The following is a 23081-nucleotide window of genomic DNA, read 5'->3' as shown; positions in this document are numbered from 1 at the left end:
ATGCTGATGTCAATAGCAAAGCACAAAGCTGTGAGAAGCAATATAAGTAAAGTTCAGAACTATTCTGAATGGCCTTACTAGAGTCCAAATCTTCTTTCTACTGCCTGCGTTAAAGTCCTCTTCACAAGGTCTGTGCAATGACTGATGCCAAGTGTTCACTAACAGTCTGAGTGAAGAGGACTTACCCAGTTCATCCCAGAGCTGTCTGCACTTGTCTGTCATGCTTGTTCCTTGCTGCCTCCAGAGTGTGAGTCGTGGGTCAGCCATAAACTGCTCGGTTATTAAGGTCAGCATCCTGGCTCCATTAGAATCTCTCATCCGTAGCATCTCTCGAACCTGATGTAAAAGGAGGGGCAAGGGGTTGGTGACTACACAGCATAAAAAAGTAGGAGGAGAAGGAGGGAAGGAAGGGGAGGGGAAGACGAAGCATCTGAGCACAACACATGTCCAAAGAGCCAGAAAGCAGGACTTTGCTCTGTAAGCAAGTTCTCTACATGTATCAAGAAAGCATGGCATGAAAGCCCCCAGTTCTGAAATATTAAATCTTAGGGACACTGCTGATATTCTAGCCTTTAAAGTCTCAGCAGTTAGCCTTGGGTTCAAAGCAAAAAGTCATGCTAATTCATTGTAGGGGTTCTTGACCTTTTTTGTTCCATGGATCCCTTTGCCTGTCATGCAAAAACCACGGGTCCCCTACTAAGTCCACACTATACTGTGTATTATTTAAATATATCACACCTGCACCAACACGTCCCCAAAAGAATAATGTGTTTTTGAATTTCAATTCGAGCTCACATATCCCTGATTAAGAACCCCTGAATTTACAGAGTGGAGCAGAAGCAATACTACCCCTTAGTAGTGGAGCACAGACTACCAAGGTGAGGTAGTAGGGTTCCTAGGATGCAACCTGCATAGGTCTGCTCTGGTCTGCCTTCTCATTAGGTTTCAAGCATTCAGTACAGCTAGGTCAAATAAGCTGGCTACAGTGCATGAAGCCAGAAGTGTGGTGAGCCAAGTTTACCTAAGAAAGTAAAAAAATTCCTCTTCATCTCTTACCTTAGCAAACATTGAGGTGAGCTGCTTTCCAGAGCCATAGTAACCCCCATGGGAGAGAAAGAGCTTCACTTGTTCTTTCACCTGTTCTTCATCCAAATGCCAACAGTTCTCATCATCAATGCTGGCCCCAGCTGTGGGGTCAGGAGCACCTGTGAGAAATGGTAACAATGAAATGAATCCTCTGAGTTCACATGCTACACATTCCACAGAAGGAACAGTTTGGAAGCATATTCAAACACAGATGAACTTTCTGCTTCAATCTGGGCTTTGTCAACTGTGGGGTCCTGGGTTAATATAAGAAATCTAATTATAGCTTCATGTTCACTTAGGTCTCAGTTGTACCCTCTTCCAAGGCCTAAAATACCATCTTAGGGGGGAAAGCATAGAAGAAACACACAAACATGAAAATAATGATATTTTTTTTCCTAGAAGGGTGATATTTATTTTTTCTTCTTTTTGTTTTTTCTATGGAGTTCAAACATACCTTAATGTAAAAGTATTATTTCAAAATCAAAGTACTTTCTGAGAACATAAATCCTGTTTTTAAAGTTCACTATAAAACTGTAGTTTCTCCAGTGGATTCAACACTTCTAAACATCTAGAAATTTGCCACCTGAAGCATAGGCAGAGTTGCATACTGGGTGATATAATTTTATAAATTTATACTCCAAAAGTATCTTTCATATCTGGGCTCATCTTGACAACAAGTGTTGTAGTTATTTACATGTTCTTCTCCCTAGCAGTCTGTCACCTCCTTCTTCACAGATGGATTAGTGTAGTGTTGGTAATATAACAGGCACTCAGGAAATGTTTGTGGAATGAAAACTTAATCTTCTTCTTTTACTCTCTCATAGACAGGATCCTGTGACAAATCTTTAGAAACCTGCCTCCAAGTGACAATAGACCATAAGTCAATACTCATTAGGGTAGTCATACAAAAGGTAACAAATTCTTGTCATATTTTAATCAGTCTACCTTTCTCCTTGTCTTCCTATGTCCTGCTTAAATGAAACCTAGGTCTGCACAGCAAAGTGGCTCTTCTGCTAAGCTTTTTTTAAAGTGCAATTTATTCTCCAAGGAGTCAGGAGAGCTCACACATTCATTCATTCCATGAATACTAATTAACACACATGATCTGCCAGTAAATGGTATCTACTACTTGCTATTTTTCTTCAAACTTTTTATTCTAAACACAGATCTGATATAGCACTACCCTGCTCAAAAGCCTTCAGTGAGGCACTATTTTTGCTAGTGTAAGTCTAAATGCCTTAGCTTGGCATTTAAGACCCTCTATGCTCAGGCCCTAACTTTCATTTCTTGCCTTGCCATCCCTATTCTTATGCTGTGCTTCAGCCAGAAACTTAGTGTCCCCAGAAGTCAACCACATTTCCTTATGACTTTACTTATGCTTCTCCCTTTACTTTAGTCTCTCTGACTCCAACCTGTTCTCCAGCCAAATATCAACAGTTATCATTGTCAGTATTGTCTCAGCTCTAAAGTCCTGGCCACAGTAAGAAATGAATACAATAAAATAAGTATACAGAGGGGCTAACAGTGCTCAGTTCATGTACTGCTTAATTCATTTGGCAGAAGGGGCTCTTCTTTACTACCACCTCATCAAGTTAGCCATATATCCCACTGCTTCCTCAAAAGTATGTCCCCATCTTATGCTCACAGGCTCAGCAAATGAAACAGTAACAATCTTCATAGCACTTTAGTATTACTTCTCTTAATTGCCTACTGTATTTTTTTATATTAGAATTGTGCATTTCTCATATATTTCCAACTAAACACATTTTTTTAAGGATAAGGATTCATTTTTTTGCATCTCACAGCACCTGGCCCATGATAGCACTGAGTTAATATGTAAGAGTAAACAAATATATGCCTCATTGTCCACCTAGATTTAAGCTTAAGGTGGGCAAATAGTATATACTATACTTCTTTTATATCCTGAAAGTGGCAAAGCAAAGCAAATATACTCCTTATCTTTATGTATTTGTTAGTAACAACAATTTATTGAGTGCTTCGTACTTTGCCAGAAGCTAAGCATTTTCTGTATATCTGCACTAGAATCTATGGTCCTTGGGGGCAGAAATTTTGTTCACAGGTATGTTCCCAACATGAAGAACAGTGCCTGGCCTATAGTAGGTGCTCAATAAATATTTGTTGAATAAATCCCAAAGAACTCTCGTAACAATGCTTTACAGGGGTATCATTATACTAATTTTAAAACGAGACACTAAAGCTTAGGCAGGGTAACTTAATAGATGAAAAGTATATGAGCTGGATGTATATGCTGTTCTCTTTCCAAAACCTGTTCTCTTAACTGCAAGGCTATATTTGGCTCTTACTTCTGAGGCTGCCAGCCTCATAAGGCTGTGAGCTACCGGCTGGTTTTAGGCTCCCTGAATGTAAGCTGTATAGTGTCTGAGATAGACAAATTCCATCCTTTCTTGGCTTATTCTATTACATAGAATATGACATTGGTCACAATAATGTACTTCTCCTATAATGAGTAAAACAGAGTCATCATCCCTTGGGGTTTATATTAAAAACACAGATTATAGAGTCTCTAAAGATTCAAGTTTTCAGTAGCTCCATGGGATAAAGCTGAGATAAACTAGGTATAAACCAAGGACTGAAGGATGGGGGGCGGGGGTAAGAAAAAGGCAGAAATGGTGCTTCAGGAGCAAAGGGCAGAGATTATTTGAATAACAGTTCTGATCACCCTTGAGTGGTTCAATTAGGATATGAAAAAAGTAGAAGTAAGACCCAGCCTCCCAAGAGGCACTTTAATCAACAGCCTGGAAATGTGGAGCAACATACCCTCAAGGATTTGAAGGGTTATGAAGAAAACTGAAGAATCTTTGGGGTCTGGTTGTGGAAGAAATAAGGTACAGTTTATAAACCTAGTATACCAACTACAGAAAACAGCTGGTATAGAGTTAGGATACGGCAAAGCCTTGAGAGTTACTAATAGCAAAATTTCACCTAAAACTTCAAAAGAGTTTTTTTATTTGATAGGTAAGAAAGGAAGGTAAATTGTGTAAATGCTTGCTGATCCACAGTGATGAGAAAATGAGATGACAAAACAGGTAGTTGTAGCAAAAAAGGGAATAAGTCAATATTTGGGGGGCATCTAGGTAATAAACTACAAAGGCTCACAAGGGAATCAAAGTCATGTGGGAAAGCGTGAATTGGCAAGTAACCCCAAGGAAGATTTTCTAAGAGTACATTTTCATTTATTCAACTAATGTTTATTGAGAGTTTATTATGTTCCTGAACTTGTGCCAAATACTGGCTACTGAGTGATATACAAAGCAGACTAGCTGAGGAGAGGGATATTAAGCAAATAATTACACATTTTCATGGACAGAAAGGTGGGTCAAAGAAGGCTTCCCTGAGAAAGTTACATCTGAGCCAAGACCCAAGGAATGAGTAGGAGTTAGCCTGGCAAAGAGTGGGGGAATATTATTGTATTTTTGGTTCATAAAAGCCTGAAGTCATAAGTTACTTTTGGTAATTAAATGGAACCATAATAAAAGGGAGAATAGGAAAAATATTCCAAGGACAGTGAATATCATATAAAAGTGTAGACTAAAGTCAGTTCATGAAAGTTTTCATAGGCCATGATAAGAAATTTGGACTTTAACCTAAGAGCAGTAGGAAGCCATTTAAGGGTTTTAAGCAAGAAGTGATATGACAAAATCTGCTATTGTAGAAAAGTCACTTTGTATGGTTGAGTGGAGAATGAAATAGAGGGGAATAATACTGGATATGGAAAGATCAGTTAGAAGACTATGGTAGCAATCTAGATGAGAGATTACAGAAATTTGATTTAGGGTCTGGGAGTTTCAATAGCAAGAAATTTAAAATTGTTCTATTTTATTTAGGAGATAAAACTAACAGGTATTGGAATAGAATGCATGTGGAAGTGTAAGACAGAGAAAAGTATTAGGGATTACTACTAGGTTTCTATCATGAGTCAGTGGCTAGCTGGTAGTCTATTTATTGAGATGAACACAGGAAGAGGAGCAAATTTGGGGGAGAAGATCATAAGTTCATGTTTGTATATATTGATCCTGGAATGCCTCTGCAATGTGGAATAGTCATTTGGATATAGAGTCTAAAGCTCAGAAGACATAGACTAGAAAAATAAAGCTGTGAGTCATAGCATGTAGGTGACATTTGAAGTCAAGGATACAATTGAGACTGGCTATGAGAGAACATGGCCTAAGATGAAGAGAAAATTTAAGATTAATCTTTGAGAAATGCCAATAATCAAAGGTCAGATAATAGATTAGGGTTCAGCTTGTATGAATGAATGGATAGCTTTAACTAGATAAACTAAGCCTGGGATTGACAAACTGGCCTCTCCAGCTGTCCCTCACTAACTCCCAGGTGAAATTTCTTCTTTCAAAAACTATATTTTTATTAAAGAAGCTGTGAACTTACAAAATAATCATGCACAATGTGCAGAATTCCCACACAACACCCCTCCACCAACACATTACATTGTTTTGGTACATTTATTACATATTATAAGAGACTATCAGAGTATTACTACTATGGTCTATAGTATACATTTGGTATATTTTTTCCATACCCCCTATTATTTTATTTTATTTTTAAAAAAGATTTATTTATTTATCTCCCCTTCCCCATTTAGTACAATGTCTTCAAGACTCATTTATGCTATCATATGTGCCCCAATTTCACTTCTTACTGCAGCATAGTATTCCATTGTATGTATATACCACATTTTGTTTATCCATTCATCGGTTGATGGATACTTGGGTTCTTTCCATCTTTTGGCAACTGTGAACACCACTATGAACATCGATGTGTAAATGTCTGTGTCACTGTTTTCAGTTCTGGATATGTTCCTAGTAGAGGGATTGCCAGATCATATAGCAGTCTATATTTAGTTTCTTGAGGAACTGCCAAATTGTCTTCCACAGAGGTTGTACCACTCTATATTCCACCAATGGTGAAGGAGAGTTCCTATTTCTCCACATCCTCTCCAGCACTTATTGTTTCTTAAAAAATCATGGCCATTCTATGAGGTGTGAGATATTTCATTGTAGTTTGTTTTTTATTATTTCATTGTAGTTTTGATTTGTATTTCCCTAAGAGCTATGAAATTGAACACTTTTTTTCATATGCTTTTTTGCTACTTGTATCTACTCTTTGGAGAAATATCTATTTAAGTCTTTTGCCATTTTTATTATTTTTTATTTTATTTTATTTTTTTATTGATTTTGTAATAATATTACATTAAAAATATATATGTGAGGTCCCATTCAACCCCACCCCCCCACCCCACCTCTCCCCCCCCCCCCCAGCAACACTCATTCCCATCATCATGACACATCCATTGGATTTGGTAAGTACATCTTTGGGCACCTCTGCACCTCATAGTCAATGGTCCACATCATGGCCCATACTCTCCTCCATTCCATCCAGTGGGCCCTGTGAGGATTTACAATGTCCGGTGATTGCCTCTGAAGCACCATCCAGGGCAGCTCCATGTCCCAAAGACGCCTCCACCTCTCATCTCTTCCTGCCTTTCCCCATACCCATCAGCCACCATGTCCACTTTTCCCAATCCAATGCCACCTCTTCTATGTGGACATCGGATTGGTTGTGTCCATTGCACCTCTATGTCAAGAGGAGGCTCAGATTCCACATGGATGTTGGATGCAATCCTCCCACTTTCAGTTGTAATCACTCTAGGCTCCATGGTGTGGTGGTTGTCCTTCTTCAACTCCATCTTAGCTGAGTGTGGTAAGTCCAATACATCATATTGTAGGTGCTGGAGTCTGTTGAGGCTCAGGACCTGGCTATCACATTGTCAGTCCAGAGATTCAAATCCCCTAAATATATCTTAAACCCCAACATTAACTGCACCTCCAGCACATTAGCATGAAAGTCTTATGAAGGAAGATCCCATCTGAGTCCAGATTCATCACACATAAACACCAGTTCCAAAAAGGGGCCATCTGACCTGGTAGTTAACCCCATCGGCCATGACCATAATTCCCATGGGTCTCTTTAGCCCTCGAAGGAACCGATATCTGGGGGTTGTATCTGCTTTATCTGTCTCTCTGACTTTTGCCCATTTTTAAATTGGATTGCTTGCTCTTTTATTGTTGAGTTGTATGATCTCCTTATATAGCATGGAAATCAAACCCTTATCAGATATGTGGTTTCCAAATATTTTCTCCCATTGAGTGGGCTACCCTTCTTGACAAAGTCCTTTGAATCACGAAAGTGTTTAGTTTGAGGAGGTCCCATTAATCCATTTTTTTTTCTTTCATTGCTTATGCTTTTGGTGTAAGGTTTAAGAATTCACCACCTACCACCAGGTCTTAGGGATATTTCTCTACATTTTCTTCTAGGAGTTTTATGGTTCTAGCTTGATTTTGAGCTAATTTTTGTATAAGATGTGAGACAGGGGCCCTCTTTCTTCTGCCTAAGAATATCCAGTTCTCCCAGGACCATTTCTTGGTGCTGCATGGGCTTGACAGTCCTGTCAAAAATCATTTGACTATAGACATGAGGGTCTGTTTCAGAACCATCAATGTAGCTCCATTAGTCTTTATATATATCTTTATGCAAGTACTATGCTGTTTTTTTGTTTTTTGTTTTTAACACCGTAGCTAGGTAATATGATTTAAAGAATGGACACGACAGTCCTCCAACTTGGTTCTTCCTTTTTAAGATGTTTCTAGCTAATCAGGGTCCCTTACCCTTCCAAATAAATTTGTTAATTGTGTTTTCCATTTCTTTAAAAAAGTTTGGTGGTATTTTAATTGGGATTGCATTAAATCTGTATACCAATCTGGGTAGAACTGACATCTTAACAAAATTTAATCTTCCAATCCATGAACAAGGAATGTTCTTCCATTTATTTAGGTCTTCTTTGGTTTATTTTAATAATGCATTGTAGTTTTCTGAATACAAGTGTTTTATGTCCTTGATTAAGTTTTTTCCTAATTGTTGATTCTTTTAGTCACTATTGTAAACGGAATTTTTTCTTGACTTCCTCCTCATATTGTTCACTCCCAGTGTGTAGAAACACTACTGATTTTTGCATATTAATCTTACATCCTGCCATTCTGCTCAACCTGTATATTAGGTCTAGTAGCTTTGTCGTAGATTTTTCAGGACCTTCGATGTATAGGATCATATCATCTGCGAATAGTGAAAGTTTTTCTTCTTCCTTTCTAATTTGGATGCCTTTTCTTTCTTTTTCTTCCCTGATTGCTCTAGCTAGAACCTCTAGCACTATATATAGCACTATATTGAACAATAGTGGTGACAGTGGGCATCCTTGTCTTGTTCCTGGTCTTAGAGGGAAAGCTTTCAGTCTTTCACCATTGAGTACATTGTTAGCTGTGGTCTTTTCATATAGGTCCTTTATCATGTTGAGAGTTTCCTTCAAATTCTTATCTTTTGGAGTATTTTATCAAGAAAAGATGCTGTATTTTGTCAAGTGTCTTTTCTGCATCAGTTGAAATAATCACATAATTTTTCTTCTTTGATTTATTAATGTGGTATATTACGCTGATGATCAGTTGAACCATTTTTGTATTTGTATTAGTCAGCAAAAGGGGTGCTAATGCAAAAAAGCAGAAATTGGTTGGTTTTTATAAAGGGTATTTATTTGGGGTAGGAGCTTACAGATACCAGGTCATAAAGTGTAAATTACTTCCCTTACCAAAGTCTATTTTCACATGTTTGGGCAAGATGGCTGCCAACATCTGCGAGGGTTCAGGCTTCCTGGGGTCTTTGCTTCCAGGGTCTTGCTTCTCTCTGGGCTCAGGGTTCCTCTTTTCCTGGGGCTTGCGTCTGTTTCCTCTGTGAGCTTACTTCCTGGGGCTCCAGTTTAAGGCTTCAGCATCAAACTCCAACATCAAAACTCCAACATCAAAAATCCTCCAACTCTATCTTTTGCAATGCCTTTTATCACCTTAATGACATGGCACAATCATGACTTAATCATGCCCATGTATAGATCAGATTGCAAACATAATCCAATATCTATTTTTGGAATTCATAACCATATCAAACTACTACACTCCACCCTCTGAATTCCAAAAAGACATTACAATATTTGCAAAAACCTTAAATCAGTAACAATGCAAGTATTAAATCATATCATAATCAATTTAAAGAAATACAGTTTGTCTTTGGGCACAGTCTTGTCTGCTATAGACCTCTGAAACTTGCAAAACAATTTATCTGTTTCAAATACACAAATGGACAGAGAACAGATAAACATTTTCATGATAATAAGGAGAAACTGGGAGGGAAACATGAGTCATGGGTCCTCTACAATTCAGTAAGCCTGCATGGCATCCTCCATTCGATTTCAAAGTCTGAGAGTCATTCTTAAGATGATGGTTTCTTCTCCTTGGGGCCTTATGGGAAACCACCCTTTCCACAGGCTTGCCCAATGACCATTTTCTTGGTTCCATCCTCATCAAGCATCTGGGTGTCAACCAAGCTCCAAACCTCTTCCTCTAAGAGTGTTGGGGTGATTGTCATAACTTACCCAATCTTTGAGTTAGAGTTTTAAGCCCCCAGTACCATGAAGACAACATTCCCCCTAACCTTTGGCATACAGACTCAACTCTCTCAGAGCAACAAGTTGGCCATCCGGCCTTCCCTAATCCATGGGGGACAGATCCACCCCACTCAGACCTGTGGGGTGCTGACTTTAACCATCCTAATCCTTGGGGAATATGCTCCACTCTCCCTGTGCCCTGGGGCAGCAAAACTCTCTCAGAACATCTGACAGGAACATCCACCCTCTTCAACTGCTGGGGCAAACTCACCCTCTCTGTACACATGGATGGGGTTCCTCTCTTGGCCCAAGGAGATGTCTTAATTCCACATCTCAGCTTTCATGGTTTTCCTCTTGAAGCTGTTTATTCTTCAATCTCTCCTTTCCATGTCCCTTTTAGTCCAAGCTAATAGTGGTTTTGTTCATACAGTTCTCTCAAAAAGTCTGTTGGTCTAGCATGTAGGAAGCCGGGGTCCAACGCATCAGACAGTAAGATTTTCCACAAGTCTTTCTGACATAACTGCATCTTCAATCCTGATTTACAAGTTCCAAGTTTAGTTAAGTCCTCCAATAGGGCACTTTCTTCTGGGAGCTTGATTTCCAGAGGCTTGGAATTTCCAGAATTAGTGTCGTTTCCTTTGTGCCTGACAGTTTAGTCCTCAGTATATCTCTCTCACCTAGCATTCTGCTATAAGCTGCAAGCAGAAGCCAAGCCACATTCTATGGGTTTACTTTGGAAAGTTCTTCAGCTAAGTGCTCAGGCTTGCCATTTTCAAATTCTGCCTTCCATAAAACACCAGGAGTTAATCTTGCTAAGTTCTCTGCAACTTTAAAATGCAGATTGCCTTTCCTCCAGTTTTCAATAATAGTTTCATCATTTACTTCTAAGGCATCATAAAAAGTCTCTTTAGCATCCATATTGCTATCAATAGTCTCTTCAAAGTGATCTAGGCCTTTTCCATCAAGCATCTCACAATTCCTCCAAAAAAACCCCCTTACCCATTTATAAAACTGTTCCAGCATTTCAGTAATTCCAAAACTCTTCCCTACTCCTCAGGATCAAATTCTGTTTAGTCAGCCAAAAAGGTGCTGATTTAAAATACCAGAAATTGGTTGGTTTTATAAAGGGTATTTATTTGGGTTAGGAGCTTACAGATACCAGGCCATAAGGCATCAGTTATTCCCTCACCAAAGTCTATTTTCACATGTTGGAGTAAGATGGCTGCTGATGGCAGCTTCCTGTGAAGGTTCCAGCTTCCTGGGTTCCTCCATTCCAGGGTCTTGCTTCTCTCTGGGTTCAAGGTTCCTTTCTTCCCAGGGCTTGCGTCTCTTTCCTCTGTGTGCTTACTTCCTGGGGCTCCAGCTTAAGGCTTCAGCATCAAACTCCAACAACCAAAATCATCTAACTATGTCTTTTGCCATGCCTTTTATCTGTGAGTCCCCACCCACCCAAGGGATGGGAACTCAATGCCCTAATGACATGGTCCAATCAAAGCCCTAATCATAACTTAATCATGCCCAGGTACAGACCAGATTACAAACATAATCCAATATCTATTGTTGGAATTCATAACCATATCAAACTGTTAACAGCATTCCTTGCATTTTTTAAAATGCATTGAGGATTTTTGCATCTATAGTCATTATACAAATGGGTCTCTAATTTTATTTATTTTATATCTTTATCTGGCTATTACAGAGACGGTGGCTTCATAGAATGAGTTTGGTAGCATTCCTTCTTGTTCAATTTTTCAGGAAGAGTTTGATTAAGATTGGTTTTGGGAAGTGGACTTGGCCCAATGGGTAGGGCATCTGCCTACCACATGGGAAGTCCACGGTTCAAACCCTGGGCCTCCTTGACCCATGTGGAGCTGGCCCATGTGCAGTGCTGATGCCCACAAGGAGTGCTGTGCCACGAAGCGGTGTCCCCCGCATAGGGGAGCCCCCCACACAAGGAGTGTGCCCCATAAGGAGAGCCACCCAGCGCGAAAGAAAGTGCAGCCTGCCCAAGAACGGTGCTGCACACACGGAGAGCTGACATCAACAGATGAGACAACAAAAAGAAACATAGATTCCCAGTGCTGCTGATAAGAATAGAAGCAGTCACAGAAGAACACATAGCAAATGGACACATGGAGCAGAGAATGGGGAGGTTGGGGGGAAGAGAAGAGAAATAAAAAAAATTTAAAAATTAAAAAAAGATTGGTTTGGTTTTAAGTCTTCTCTGTTTTCAGAATTCACCTGTGAAGCCATTTGGTCCTGGGCTTTCCATTTTGGGGAGTTATTTGATGACAATTTCAATATCTTTATTTGTGATTGGTTTGTTGAGGTCTTCTATTCCTTCTAGGGTCAGTGTAGGGGGTTCTTATATTCCTATGAATTTTTCCATTTCATCTACATTGTCTAGTTTATTGGCATATAGTTGTTCATAGTATCATCTTATGATCTCTTTTAGTTCAGTGGGGTCAGTAGTAATGTCCTGATTTTCATTTCTGATTTTATTTATTTGCATCTTTTCTCTTTTTTTCCTGGTCAGTCTAGCTAAGGGTTTGTCAATTTTGTTATTCTTCTTGAAGAACCAACTTTTGGTTTTGTTAATACTCTGTTTTGTTTTTTCCCCCTCAATTTCATTTATTTCTGCTCTGATCTTTGTTGTTTCATTCCTTCTGTCTGTTTTGGGAATAGTTTGCTGTTCTTTTTCTAGTTTCCCCAACTGTATAGTTAGGTCATTGATTTTAGTTCTTTCTTCTTTTTTAATATAGGCGGTGAGCTATAAATTTCCCTCTTAGCACTGCTTTCACTGCATCCCATACATAAGTTTTGATGGGTTATGTTCTCATTTTCATCAGTGTCAAGGTATTTATTGATGGAAGAGGATGTGGCTCAAGTGATAGGGCTTCCACCTACCATATGGGAGGACTTGGGTTTGATCCCTGGGGCCTTCTGGTAAAAAAGAAGAAAAAGAAAATGTGCCTCCACAGCAAACCAGTGCCTACATGGTGAGCCAAATGTCCAAATGGTGAGCTGAGTGCCCTCATGAGTGCCGGCACAGTGAGCCAAATGCCCATGAGAATGTCCATGCAGTGAGCCAAGTGTCTGCACGAGTGCCCATGTGGTGAGCCAGTGCCTACGTGGTGAGCTGAGTGCCCACATGGTGAGCCACTGCCCATGCAAGTGAGTCACGCAGCAAGATGATGATGCAACAATAGAGAGGCAAAGGGGAGAGTCAAGGTGAAGCGCAGCAGAAACTAGGAACTGAGGTGGTACAAGTGACAGGGAACCTCTCTCCACATCTAAGATCCCCAGGATCGAATTCTGGTGAATCCTAGAGGACAAAAATGAGAAGAGAAGACAAAACAAAAAAAGAAAAATAGATACAGAAGGTCACACAGTGAATGGACACAGACAGCAAAAAACAGCAGGGTGGGGGGAGAAGGAGGAGAAGGGGAGGGGGAGGGTAAAAGATATTTATTGATTTCTCTTGCAATTTCTTCTTTGACCCACTGATTATTTAAGACTGTGTTGTTAAATCTCTGTTTATTTGTGAATTTTACCTTTTTCTGCCTCTTGATTTCCAACTTCATCCCATTATGATCAGAAAAAGTGATTTGTATAATTTTGATCTTGTTAAAAATTATCTAAGATCTGCTTTGTGATCCAACATATGGTCTATCCTGGAAAAAGATCCATGAGCACTTGAGAAGAATGTCTATCTTGCCATTTTGGATTCAATGTTCTTATTATATTTAGTTCATTTATCATATTACTCCAGTTCTCTGTTTCTTTATTGATCCTCTGCCCAGATGTTCTATCCAGTGCTGAGAGTGTTGTATTTTAATCTCCAACTATCATTGTAGCAATGTCTATTTCTCCCTTCAGTTTTGCCTGCGTTTGCCTCATGTAATTTGGGGCCTCCTAGTTAGGTGCATATATATTTACGATTCTTATTTTTTCCTGGTGAATCGCCCCTTTTATTAATATATAATATCCTTCATTTTCTCTAATAACAGTTTTGCTTTTAAAGTCTATTTCATCTAAGTATAGCTACTCCAGCTTTTTTATAGTTGTTGTTGTTACTGTGTGCATAGAATATCTTTTTCCATCCTTTCACTTTCAATCTATTTCTATCCTTGAGTCTAAGGTAAGTCTCTTTTAGACAACATATAGATGACTCTTATATTTTTTAATCCATTCTGTCAGTTCGTCTCTTTAGATTGGGGAGTTTAATCCATTAACATACAATGTTATTACTGTAAAGGCAATTCTTCACCCATTTTGACCTTTGGGTTTTAACTGTCACTTATTATTTTCACCATTCTTTTTACACTTTTAGTTACTTTTACTGATATAATCTTTATTTCTAGACTCTCTTCCAAGCCTGTCTCTCCTGTATTTTCCTTTCAGGCTGTAGCACTCCCTTTAGTATGTCCTGAAAAGCTGATCTCTTGCTTATAAACTCACTTTTTGTTTATCTGTGAATATTCTAAACTCACCCCAATTTCAAAAGACAATCTTGCCAGATGTAAGATTCTTGGCTGACAGTTTTTCTCTTTCAGTATCTTAAATATATCATACTACTGCCTTCTTGTTTCATGGTTTCTGATAGAATTCAGCACTTAATCTTATTGCGCATTCCTTGTATGTGATGCATTGCTTTTCTCTCGCTGTTCTCAGGATTCTCTCTTTATCTTTGGCATTTGATATTCTAATTAGTATGTGTCTCAGAGTAGGTCTATTTGGATTTATTCAGATAGGGGTACATTGTGCTTCTTAGATGTGGATATCTACATCCTTCAATAGGGTTGGGAAATTTTCTACCATTATTTCTTTATTCCTTCTGCCCCCTTTCCCTTTTCTCCTTCTGGGACACACGTGACACATACGTTTGCACATCTCTTGCCATCATTCAGTTCCCTGAGACCCTGTTCAATTTTTTCCATTTTTATAAAGTATGTTCTTTTGTGTGCTTGCTTTTGGAATTCATGTCTTCAAGCTCACTGATCCTTTCTTCTGCCTCCTTAAATCTGCTGTTAAATGCCTCCATTGTATTTTTAATTTCATTTATTGTGCCTTTCATTTCCATAAGATCTGATATTTTTCTATGTATATTTTCAAATTCTTCTTTGTGCTCACCCCCTGTCTTAATATCCTTAATCTTTTTAGCCATCTCATTGAATTTATTAAGAAGATTTGTTTGAATTTCTATGATTGGTTGTCTCAATTCTTCCATGTCATCTGGAGGCTTAAGGTTGTTCCCTTGACTGGGCCATATCTTCTTGTTTCTTAGTATGGATTGCAATTTTTTTGTTGGTGTCTTGACCTTTGGTTTACTAAATATTCTAGTTGCAGTTTCTCTCTTTAGTCTAGTGCAGTCTATTTGATTGGCTTTGTGCTACAGACTCTTTCTGATACTTGATTCAACTTAATTTGGGACATTATAGTGGCTCATGTTTAGCCAACCTGAATTTTTTCAGCTTTTTTTCATCTGTTTCTTGCCCTTTCTTTCTTGCTGGTTGCAGAATAGGAGCCAAGAATGCAGTTGGTACTATAAAGCCTTAGAGGCTGAAGCTGCCCCTGTTGCCCCAAGGAACTGGTGAAGCTCCTCCCACCTTTCTCCCTTGCCAGATGTAGGGATGCAGCCTTAGCTGTGTGTAGTAATCGAAGCTGTGCAGGCTAAGTCTATCTGTAGTTGCCTGGAGAGACTGATGAAGCTTCACACTCCTTTCTTCCCTGCCTGGGGTGGGGATGGAGCTGCAGGTGTAGGCAGCAAACTAAGCCATATATATCAAAACTGACCACAGTTGCCCAGGTAGTCTGTTGAAGCACCAGTCCCTCTTCAGCCCTGCCTGGGTGAGGATGGAGCCTCAGGAGTGCCCAACAATCTAGTCTGTATAGGCCAAAAGCACCTGCAGTTGTCCAACAGGTTGAGGAAATACCACCATCCTGCCTGTCCTGTTGGGGGCACAGATGGAGCCACAGGTGTCCAACAACTCAATCAGTGCAGGCTGAAAGCAACTGCAGTTACCCTGAGAGGCTGAGGAAACACAGCCCCCCTCCCATCCTATTGGGGGTGGTGGTGGTGGGGATTGAACCCCAGGTGCCCAACTATCCAGCCTGTGCAGACTGAAAGTTACTACTGTTGCCCAGAGAAGCTAGTGCAGGTTCCCCAGCTTCCTCCCTGGCAGAGGTGGGGTTGAAACCTAGGCTAGGGCTGCAATTTTACCTAGTTGGAAAGAAGCTGGGCCCTACCCTCACTGTGATTTTCAATCAGCCCTGCTTCCCCTCATTCAGAGGGCAGAGTTAAAATGAAGTCTACCAGCCTCTGACTTGGACAGGTTCAAACTTCAGCTGTTCTTAGGATTAGACTTTAGCCAGCTGAATTTACCAATCAGTAGCTGAAGTCAATGCCTGACCACTGTCTTCCTCCCCTGTTTTTGGTTTGTTGTTTTTTTTGTTTGTTCTTAGGAGGTATTGGGGATCAAACCCAGGACCTCATATGTGGGAAGCAGGCGTTCACCTGCTTGAGCTGTATCTGCTTCCTTTCCTGTTTTTGGGAATGAAGCTTCCAACTCCAGCCAGGGAATAGCCCCTGAGGCAACTTGTGCCACCAGCAGGGGATGTGCACCAGCCTCCAAGGTGTGGAGTGCTCTATTCACAAATTTTCACTGCAGAGGGGCAGTCCCCTCCTTCAGTTCTTCCAAGGATATTGCAGGATGCTCTTCTAGTCTCCTGGGCCTCCCAAATAGGTGCTTTAGATAGTTCTGGGTGAATTACTAACTGCAGTGTAGGATGAGCTGACTCTTGAAGCTCCTTACTCTGCTGCCATCTTGCTAAAGTTTCTTTTTAAAAAGTCTTTTTATTTTAAAAGATTAAAATGTCCCTATAAATTCTCACTAGCTAGAACATTATCTGTTTCATAAAAAGGGATAAGAGCATGAAACTACTCACTCTCAGGAGCAGTTAAGTCGGCCCAGTTAATGTAAATGACATTTTAATGTTATAGTCATTGAGTTTTTCCCCAGGATTATGAGAAATGGCAACAAATGAAGATAAAATGGGAAGAATGCCTCATAATTATGAAACAAACTATTGTGTAGGTTCAGACTATAAGTGGATATTAAGCATGTACAATGAAACTTGTTCTGAGGGAGCTATTAAGTCTGTGGAACTAATTTTTCTTTCATTGTTTAACATCCATTTTAAAAATTATAAAAGTACTAAATGCTCACTGTAGAAAATATACTAAAGTGTTAAAGAAATAAAAATTCACCTATAATCCCATCAGGCAAAGATTACCATTGTTAATATCATGGTATATTTCTTTCCAGTATTTGCCCCCACATGTTCACATATATGCATGCCCAAACATATGATCTAATTGCTCTGGCTACTAGAGAAAATGAAAAAAGTGGTAATAATGAACAACCTTTTCTTGTTTCTTGATTTTGAACAGATGCTTTCAATGTTTTCCAATTAGTATGATAATTCAGGTTTTGTGGAGATAACCTTTTATAGGTTAAGGCAATGGTTCTCATGGTGGGGGTTTCTGGAAACCCTCTTGGGGTTGCTGTTAGGTCAAAACAATTTTCAGGGAAACGGACTTGGCCCAGTGGTTAGGGCGTCCATCTACCACATGGAAGGTCCGCGGTTCAAACCCCGGGCCTCCTTGACCCGTGTGGAGCTGGCCCATGCGCAGTGCTGATGCGTGCAAGGAGTGCCGCGCCACGCAGGGGTGTCCCCCGCGTAGGGGAGCCCCACGCGCAAGGAGTGCACCCCGTAAGGAGAGCCGCCCAGAGCGGAAGAAAGTGCAGCCTGCCCAGGAATGGCGCCACTCACACTTCTGTGCCACTGAGGACAACAGAAGTGGACAAAGAAACAAGACGCAGCAAATAGACACCGAGAACAGACAACCGAGGGAGGGGATTTAAATAAATAAATAAATCTTTAAAAAACAAACAAACAAACAATTTTCATGAATATTAACAAGTTATTTGTTTTTTTAAAAACTTTATTGACATTTGCACTGACGGTGCAAAAGAAATGGTGGGTGAAACTATGGGCACCTTAGTATAAATCAAAACAGTAGCTGTACTAGCAGTCACCATATTCTTTTCCTTTTTAAAAAATTATTGTGGTAACATAGATAGAACATAAAATTAGCCATTTTGATCGTTTTAAAGTGTACAATTCAGTGGCATTAATTATATTTACACTGTTGTGCTAATATCACCATCCATTACCAAAATTTTTCATCACCCAAAACAGAAACTGTACCTATTTAGCAATAACTTCCTCTCAGCTCCTGGTAATCTCTAATCTATTTATGTCTCTATTGATCTGTTTAGTCTATTTATTTCATATAAATGGAATCATTATTTGTCCTTTTGTGTCTAAGCTTATTTCTCTTAGCATAATGTTTTCAAGATTGATTTATGTTGTAACATTTAACAGAACTTCATTTTCTTTTATGGCTGAATAATATTCATTATAAGCATATACAACATTTTGTTTTTCCATTTATCTGTTGATGGATACTTGGAATATTCCTACCTTTTGGCTACAGTGAATAATGCTGCTATGAACACTGGTGTGCCAATATCTGTTTGAGTACCTGTTTTCAAATTTTTGGTTTATAACTAAGAGTGGAATTGCTGAACACTGGTGTGCCAATATCTGTTTGAGTACCTGTTTTCAAATTTTTGGTTTATAACTAAGAGTGGAATTGCTGAATCATATGGTAGTTCTATATTTATCTTTCTGAAGAACCACCAAACTGTTTTATGCAGTGACTGTGCCATTTTGCATTCCCAACAGTAATGTATGTGAGTTTCAATCCTTCCACATCTGCATCGACACTTTTCTTTTTAAAAAAAAATTATAGCCATCTCTTCACTTTCTTGATTTTTCCCCTCTCCCTTCCCCTCCCCCACCTTGCTGTTTTTGCTGTCTGTGTCCATTTGCTGTGTGATCTTCTGTATCTAGTTCTCTTTTAGTCTTCTCGCCTTTCTTCTCTAGGATTCCCCAGGGTTTGATCTGGAGACCTCTGATGTGGAAAGAGGCTTCCTGGCAATTGTAGCACCTCAGTTCCTGCCCTCTGCTGCACTTCACCTTGACTCTCTCCTCATCTCTGTTTTGTTGTGTCATCGTCTTGCTGCATGACTCACTTGCGCAGGCACTGGCTCACCACGTGAGCACTCAACATGGGCACTCGGCTCGCCATGCAGGAACTCGTGTGGGCACTCAGCTCACCACGTGGGTACTTGGCTCACTGTGTGGGCACCTGGCTCACCGTGTGGGCACTTGTCTCACCACGTGGGCACTGACTCACCACACAGGCACACTTTCTCTTCTTTTTTACCAGGAGGCCTCAGGGATTGAACCCAGGTCATCCCATATGGTAGGCAGAGGCCTTATCACTTGGGCCACATCTGCTTCCCATTTATAATGTTCTTTGATGCACAAAAGTTTTTAATTTTGAGAAGCCCAACTTAACTATTTTTTCTTCTGTTGCTTGTGATTTTGGTATCACAGCTAAGACTTCATTGCCAAATATATTGCCTTGATGATTTCCCCCTTGGTTTACTTTCTTTCTTTTTTAAAAATAATTTTCTTTATTTTTAAAAAGATACTTAAGATTACATAAATGTTACATAGACTGATAGGGGATTCCCATATGCCCCACTCCCCATACCTCCTACATTTTCCCACACTGGCAACATCTTCCAAGTTTTCTTCTAAGAGTTTTATGGTTTCAGCTCTTACATATTGATCCATTTTGAGCTCATTTTTGAATACAGTGTGAGGTGGCAGAAGTCCAAGCACATTCTTTTGCAAATAGATATATAGCTTCACTAATTCCATTTGTTGAAGAGACTATTCTTTCTGCATTGAGTGGACTTGGCACCCTTGTCAAAAATCAACTGGACATAGAAATGTGGGTTTATCTCTGGACTCAATTCTATTTCTTGGTCTATATGTCTATCCTTAGGCCAGTGCCACACCGTTTGGATTACTGTAGCCTTCTAGTAAGTTTTTTTTTTTTTAAGATTTATTTTATTTTTTAATTTATTTCTCTCCTCTCTCCTCCCCCCCGCCCCCCCCAGTTGTCTGCTCTCAGTGTCCATTCCCTATGCGTTCTTCTGCCTCCGCTTGCATTATCCAGCAGCACTGGGAAACTGCGTCTCTTTTTTGTTGCATCATCTTGCTGCATCAGCTCTCCGTGTGCATGGCACCACTCCTGGGCGGGCTGCACTTTTTTTCCCACGCAGGGCGGCTCTCCTTGCAGGGCACACTTTTTGCGCATGGGGCACCCCTACACGGGGACGCCCCTATGCGGGGTTGACCCTGCGTGGCACGGCACTCCTTGCACGGCAGCACTGTGTGTGGGCCAGCTTACCACATGGGTCAGGAGGCCCTGGGGATCGAACCCTAGACCCTCCATATGGTAGACAGGTTGTGCCACATCCTCTTCCCTTTAGTAAGTTTTGAAATCAGGAAGTGTGATTTTGTTCTTCCTTTTCAAGGTTGTTTTGGCTAGTCACTCTATTCTTACATGTTGCATATTTAGAGTTAAAAGTGCCATTTGCATTTAAGAAAGTCCTTGATGAAACAGTAATTGCTACTTTTATTAAATCTCGATTGTTAGGGGAGTAGATGTAGCTAAAGTGGTTAAGCGCCTGCTTCCCATGTTCGAAGTCCTGGGTTCGATCCCCAGTATTTCCTAAAAACAAACTTAACAAAAATAAACAAAAAACTCTCATTGGGGAGTGGCTGTAACTCAGTTGTAGAGCTCATGCATGAGGTCCTGGGTTGATTCTCTGGTACCTCCTAAAACAAATCTTGTTTGTTGAGTTCAGGTCTTTTTAATATTCTGTGTGATGAAATGAGAAATACACATAAAGCACTTCTGCTATATATTTAAAGCACTTCTGTTATATACATTCCCAAGTACATAAGGTTGTCTCAGAAAAAGCACTTGTATGGCTGTTTGAGGAGAGTGAGCTAGCCATTTTTTTCATGGAGTATTTTTACTTGAGAGAACAACTGACAAACTATGTTTATTTAGTCTTGAGGATATGGCAGACATTTGCTGAGAAATAAAGTAAGCCTGTCACTTCAAGGAAATCAACTGATAGTATTTGTTGTCAACAAAATATCTGAAATTTCAAGCAAAACTTACAATTGGAAAACCTGTATCTGTCACCATGAACTTGACTATTTCCCAATTTTTAAAGACTTTTTTTGATGAGATCAGTGGTGATATTAAAGAAATGTTATATTTTGATACTTAATAATAAAATGTGCCAACATTTGGAAGGTCTGCATAAGTCAGTGAACCAATATTTCCAAATGACCAATGCATGTTGTTATATAATCATGCATAGTAAAATATTCATCCAAAGTGCAAGACGGATTTTAGTGTGACAAAGTACAAAAAGGTAATTGATATGGTTTCAGATTCTACATTGCATCTGTCTAACTCTTAACAAAATACCACTTGCCAAATTTTGGTGTAGGATCAGAGAAAAGTATCTGCAATTATCTGAAAAGGCTACTAAAATGCTCCTTTTACAATTACATTTCTGTTTGCAGTTGGGTTTCTCAAGTATTTCAATCAAAACAACGTATCACAAGAGAATGAATGCAGAAGTTGGTATGAGAATTTGTCTTCTATACACCAGTCAAAAAATTTTACAAAAATGTAATATGACATTCTTATTTCTTTTTGTTTTGAAAAATATAGTTATTTTTCATAAAATTGCTATTAACATGTAATGGTTTATTATTTTAAAAATAAATATGTAAAAATTCTGTTTTAATTTCTAATACTACTAGTAAGTATCAGTAGATATAACCCATATAAACAAAAGCTCTTTGGCATCCTCAGTAACTTTTAAGAGTGTAATAGGGTCCTGAGCCCCCCAAATTAGAGAAACTACTAGGTTCAGAGAATGTTCTAGTTCTAGTGTACTAATATACTTTTAAAAATTTTAAATAGTTAATTGTCTGCATTTTATTAAATGCTTTTCTGTATTTATTGGGATGCTCACGTCTTTTCTCCTTCAATCTTTGAATGTTGAACAGCATTTACAGATTTTCTAATACTTCTATATCCTTGTGTTCCTGGGAGAATCCCACACAGGTTTTAAAAATATCCATTCTTGAATTTGGTGTGCTTTTATTCTGTTATAACTTTTGCATCTATATTCAGGAGTTAAATGGGCCAATACTTTTCCTTGCTCATCCTGTTTTTATCCGAATTTGGTATTGGACAGTTTGAATTTGGTGAATTAAGAAAAAAAAAAAAGATTATGTTGTTAAACTAATCTATTCCTGTGGGTGTGGTACTCTTTGATTGCATTAGATTGACTTTAGATCACTTAATTACTTGATTAGATTGTTTTTGATTGGACTAAATCAGTGAGGTGTGACTCGGGTTAAGTCTCCCTCCTCTTGCTGGGTCTGATATAAACAGAGACACAGAGAAAGAGACATACAGAGATATATATTATATTGATCCTGCAATGTGAGAGAGGACTGCAGGTAAACAGCCCTGAGAGGCTGGGGTAAGTCCCAGAGTCTGGAACCAGCAGAGAAAAGAGGCACAGAAAGAAGCTCTGAGGGGCTGGGCCCACAGAGAAGCCCATGGCTGAAGAGACAAGCCCTGCCATTTGCCTGATCCTCATGTGGCAGGGCACCAGGATCAACAGCCGTTGGTGAGAAAGCATCGCTGATAGTGCCTTGATTTGGATATTTCATGGCCTCAGAACTGTAAGCTTTTACCCCAAATTAATCCCTTTATAAAAGTCAAACTATTTCTGATACTTTTTATCAGCAGCCCTGTGGCAAACTAAGACAGATATTTATGTTAATACCAGCCTCATAATGAGTCCAAGAATAGCCTACAGTTTTTACTCTCTGGAATAATTTGTATAAGATTAGAATGATGTGCTTTTTGTAAGTGTGGTAAAAAATTGTCTAACCTATTGTGTTTCATTGTGAAAAGGTTTTTAACTTCTGCTTTAATTTCTTTAAAATTATAGAAATATCTAGAAATTTGTCTATATTGTTTGCTTTCAAACTAATTTGGCACAAAGTTAGGCTGATTCTCATTAATTTTTTTCAACAGCTTTTTTTTTTAGACTTAGTCTTTTTTAAAATTTATTCCCTTCCCCCCCCCCCCCCCCCCCCCGTTGTCTATTCTCTGTGTCCATTTGCTGCGTGTTCTTGTTTTTTTGGTCCGCTTTTGTTGTCAGCGGCATGGGAATCTGTGTTTCTTTTTGTTGTGTCAGCTCTCCGTGTGTGCGGTGCCATTCCTGGGCAGGCTGCACTTTCTTTTGCACTGGGCAGCTCTCCTTACAGGGCACACTCCTTGCGCATGGGGCTCCCTTACGCAGAGGACACCCCTGTGTGGCACGGCACTCCTTGCGCACATTAGCACTGCGCGTGG

The 23081-nt window shown here is 39.5% G+C and overlaps 1 protein-coding gene across 2 annotated transcripts in view; it reads right to left on the bottom strand.

Moving 5' to 3' along the window:
• Window positions 1-23081, bottom strand: part of ZSWIM5 (zinc finger SWIM-type containing 5) — a 281381-nt gene that overhangs the window by 50260 nt on the left and 208040 nt on the right. For both annotated transcript variants that reach the window (XM_023589595.3, XM_071217489.1), the window contains 2 exons: window positions 1057-1205; window positions 186-336 (listed from right to left, as the gene is read on the bottom strand). In XM_023589595.3, the coding sequence (XP_023445363.2) occupies window positions 186-336; window positions 1057-1205 (300 nt within the window). The remainder of the gene's footprint in view (window positions 1-185; window positions 337-1056; window positions 1206-23081) is intronic.

Source organism: Dasypus novemcinctus, chromosome 9 (genome assembly GCF_030445035.2).
Source record: "Dasypus novemcinctus isolate mDasNov1 chromosome 9, mDasNov1.1.hap2, whole genome shotgun sequence".
NCBI classification, from domain to species: domain Eukaryota; kingdom Metazoa; phylum Chordata; class Mammalia; order Cingulata; family Dasypodidae; genus Dasypus; species Dasypus novemcinctus.
This window is presented reverse-complemented; position numbering and strand designations above follow the sequence as displayed.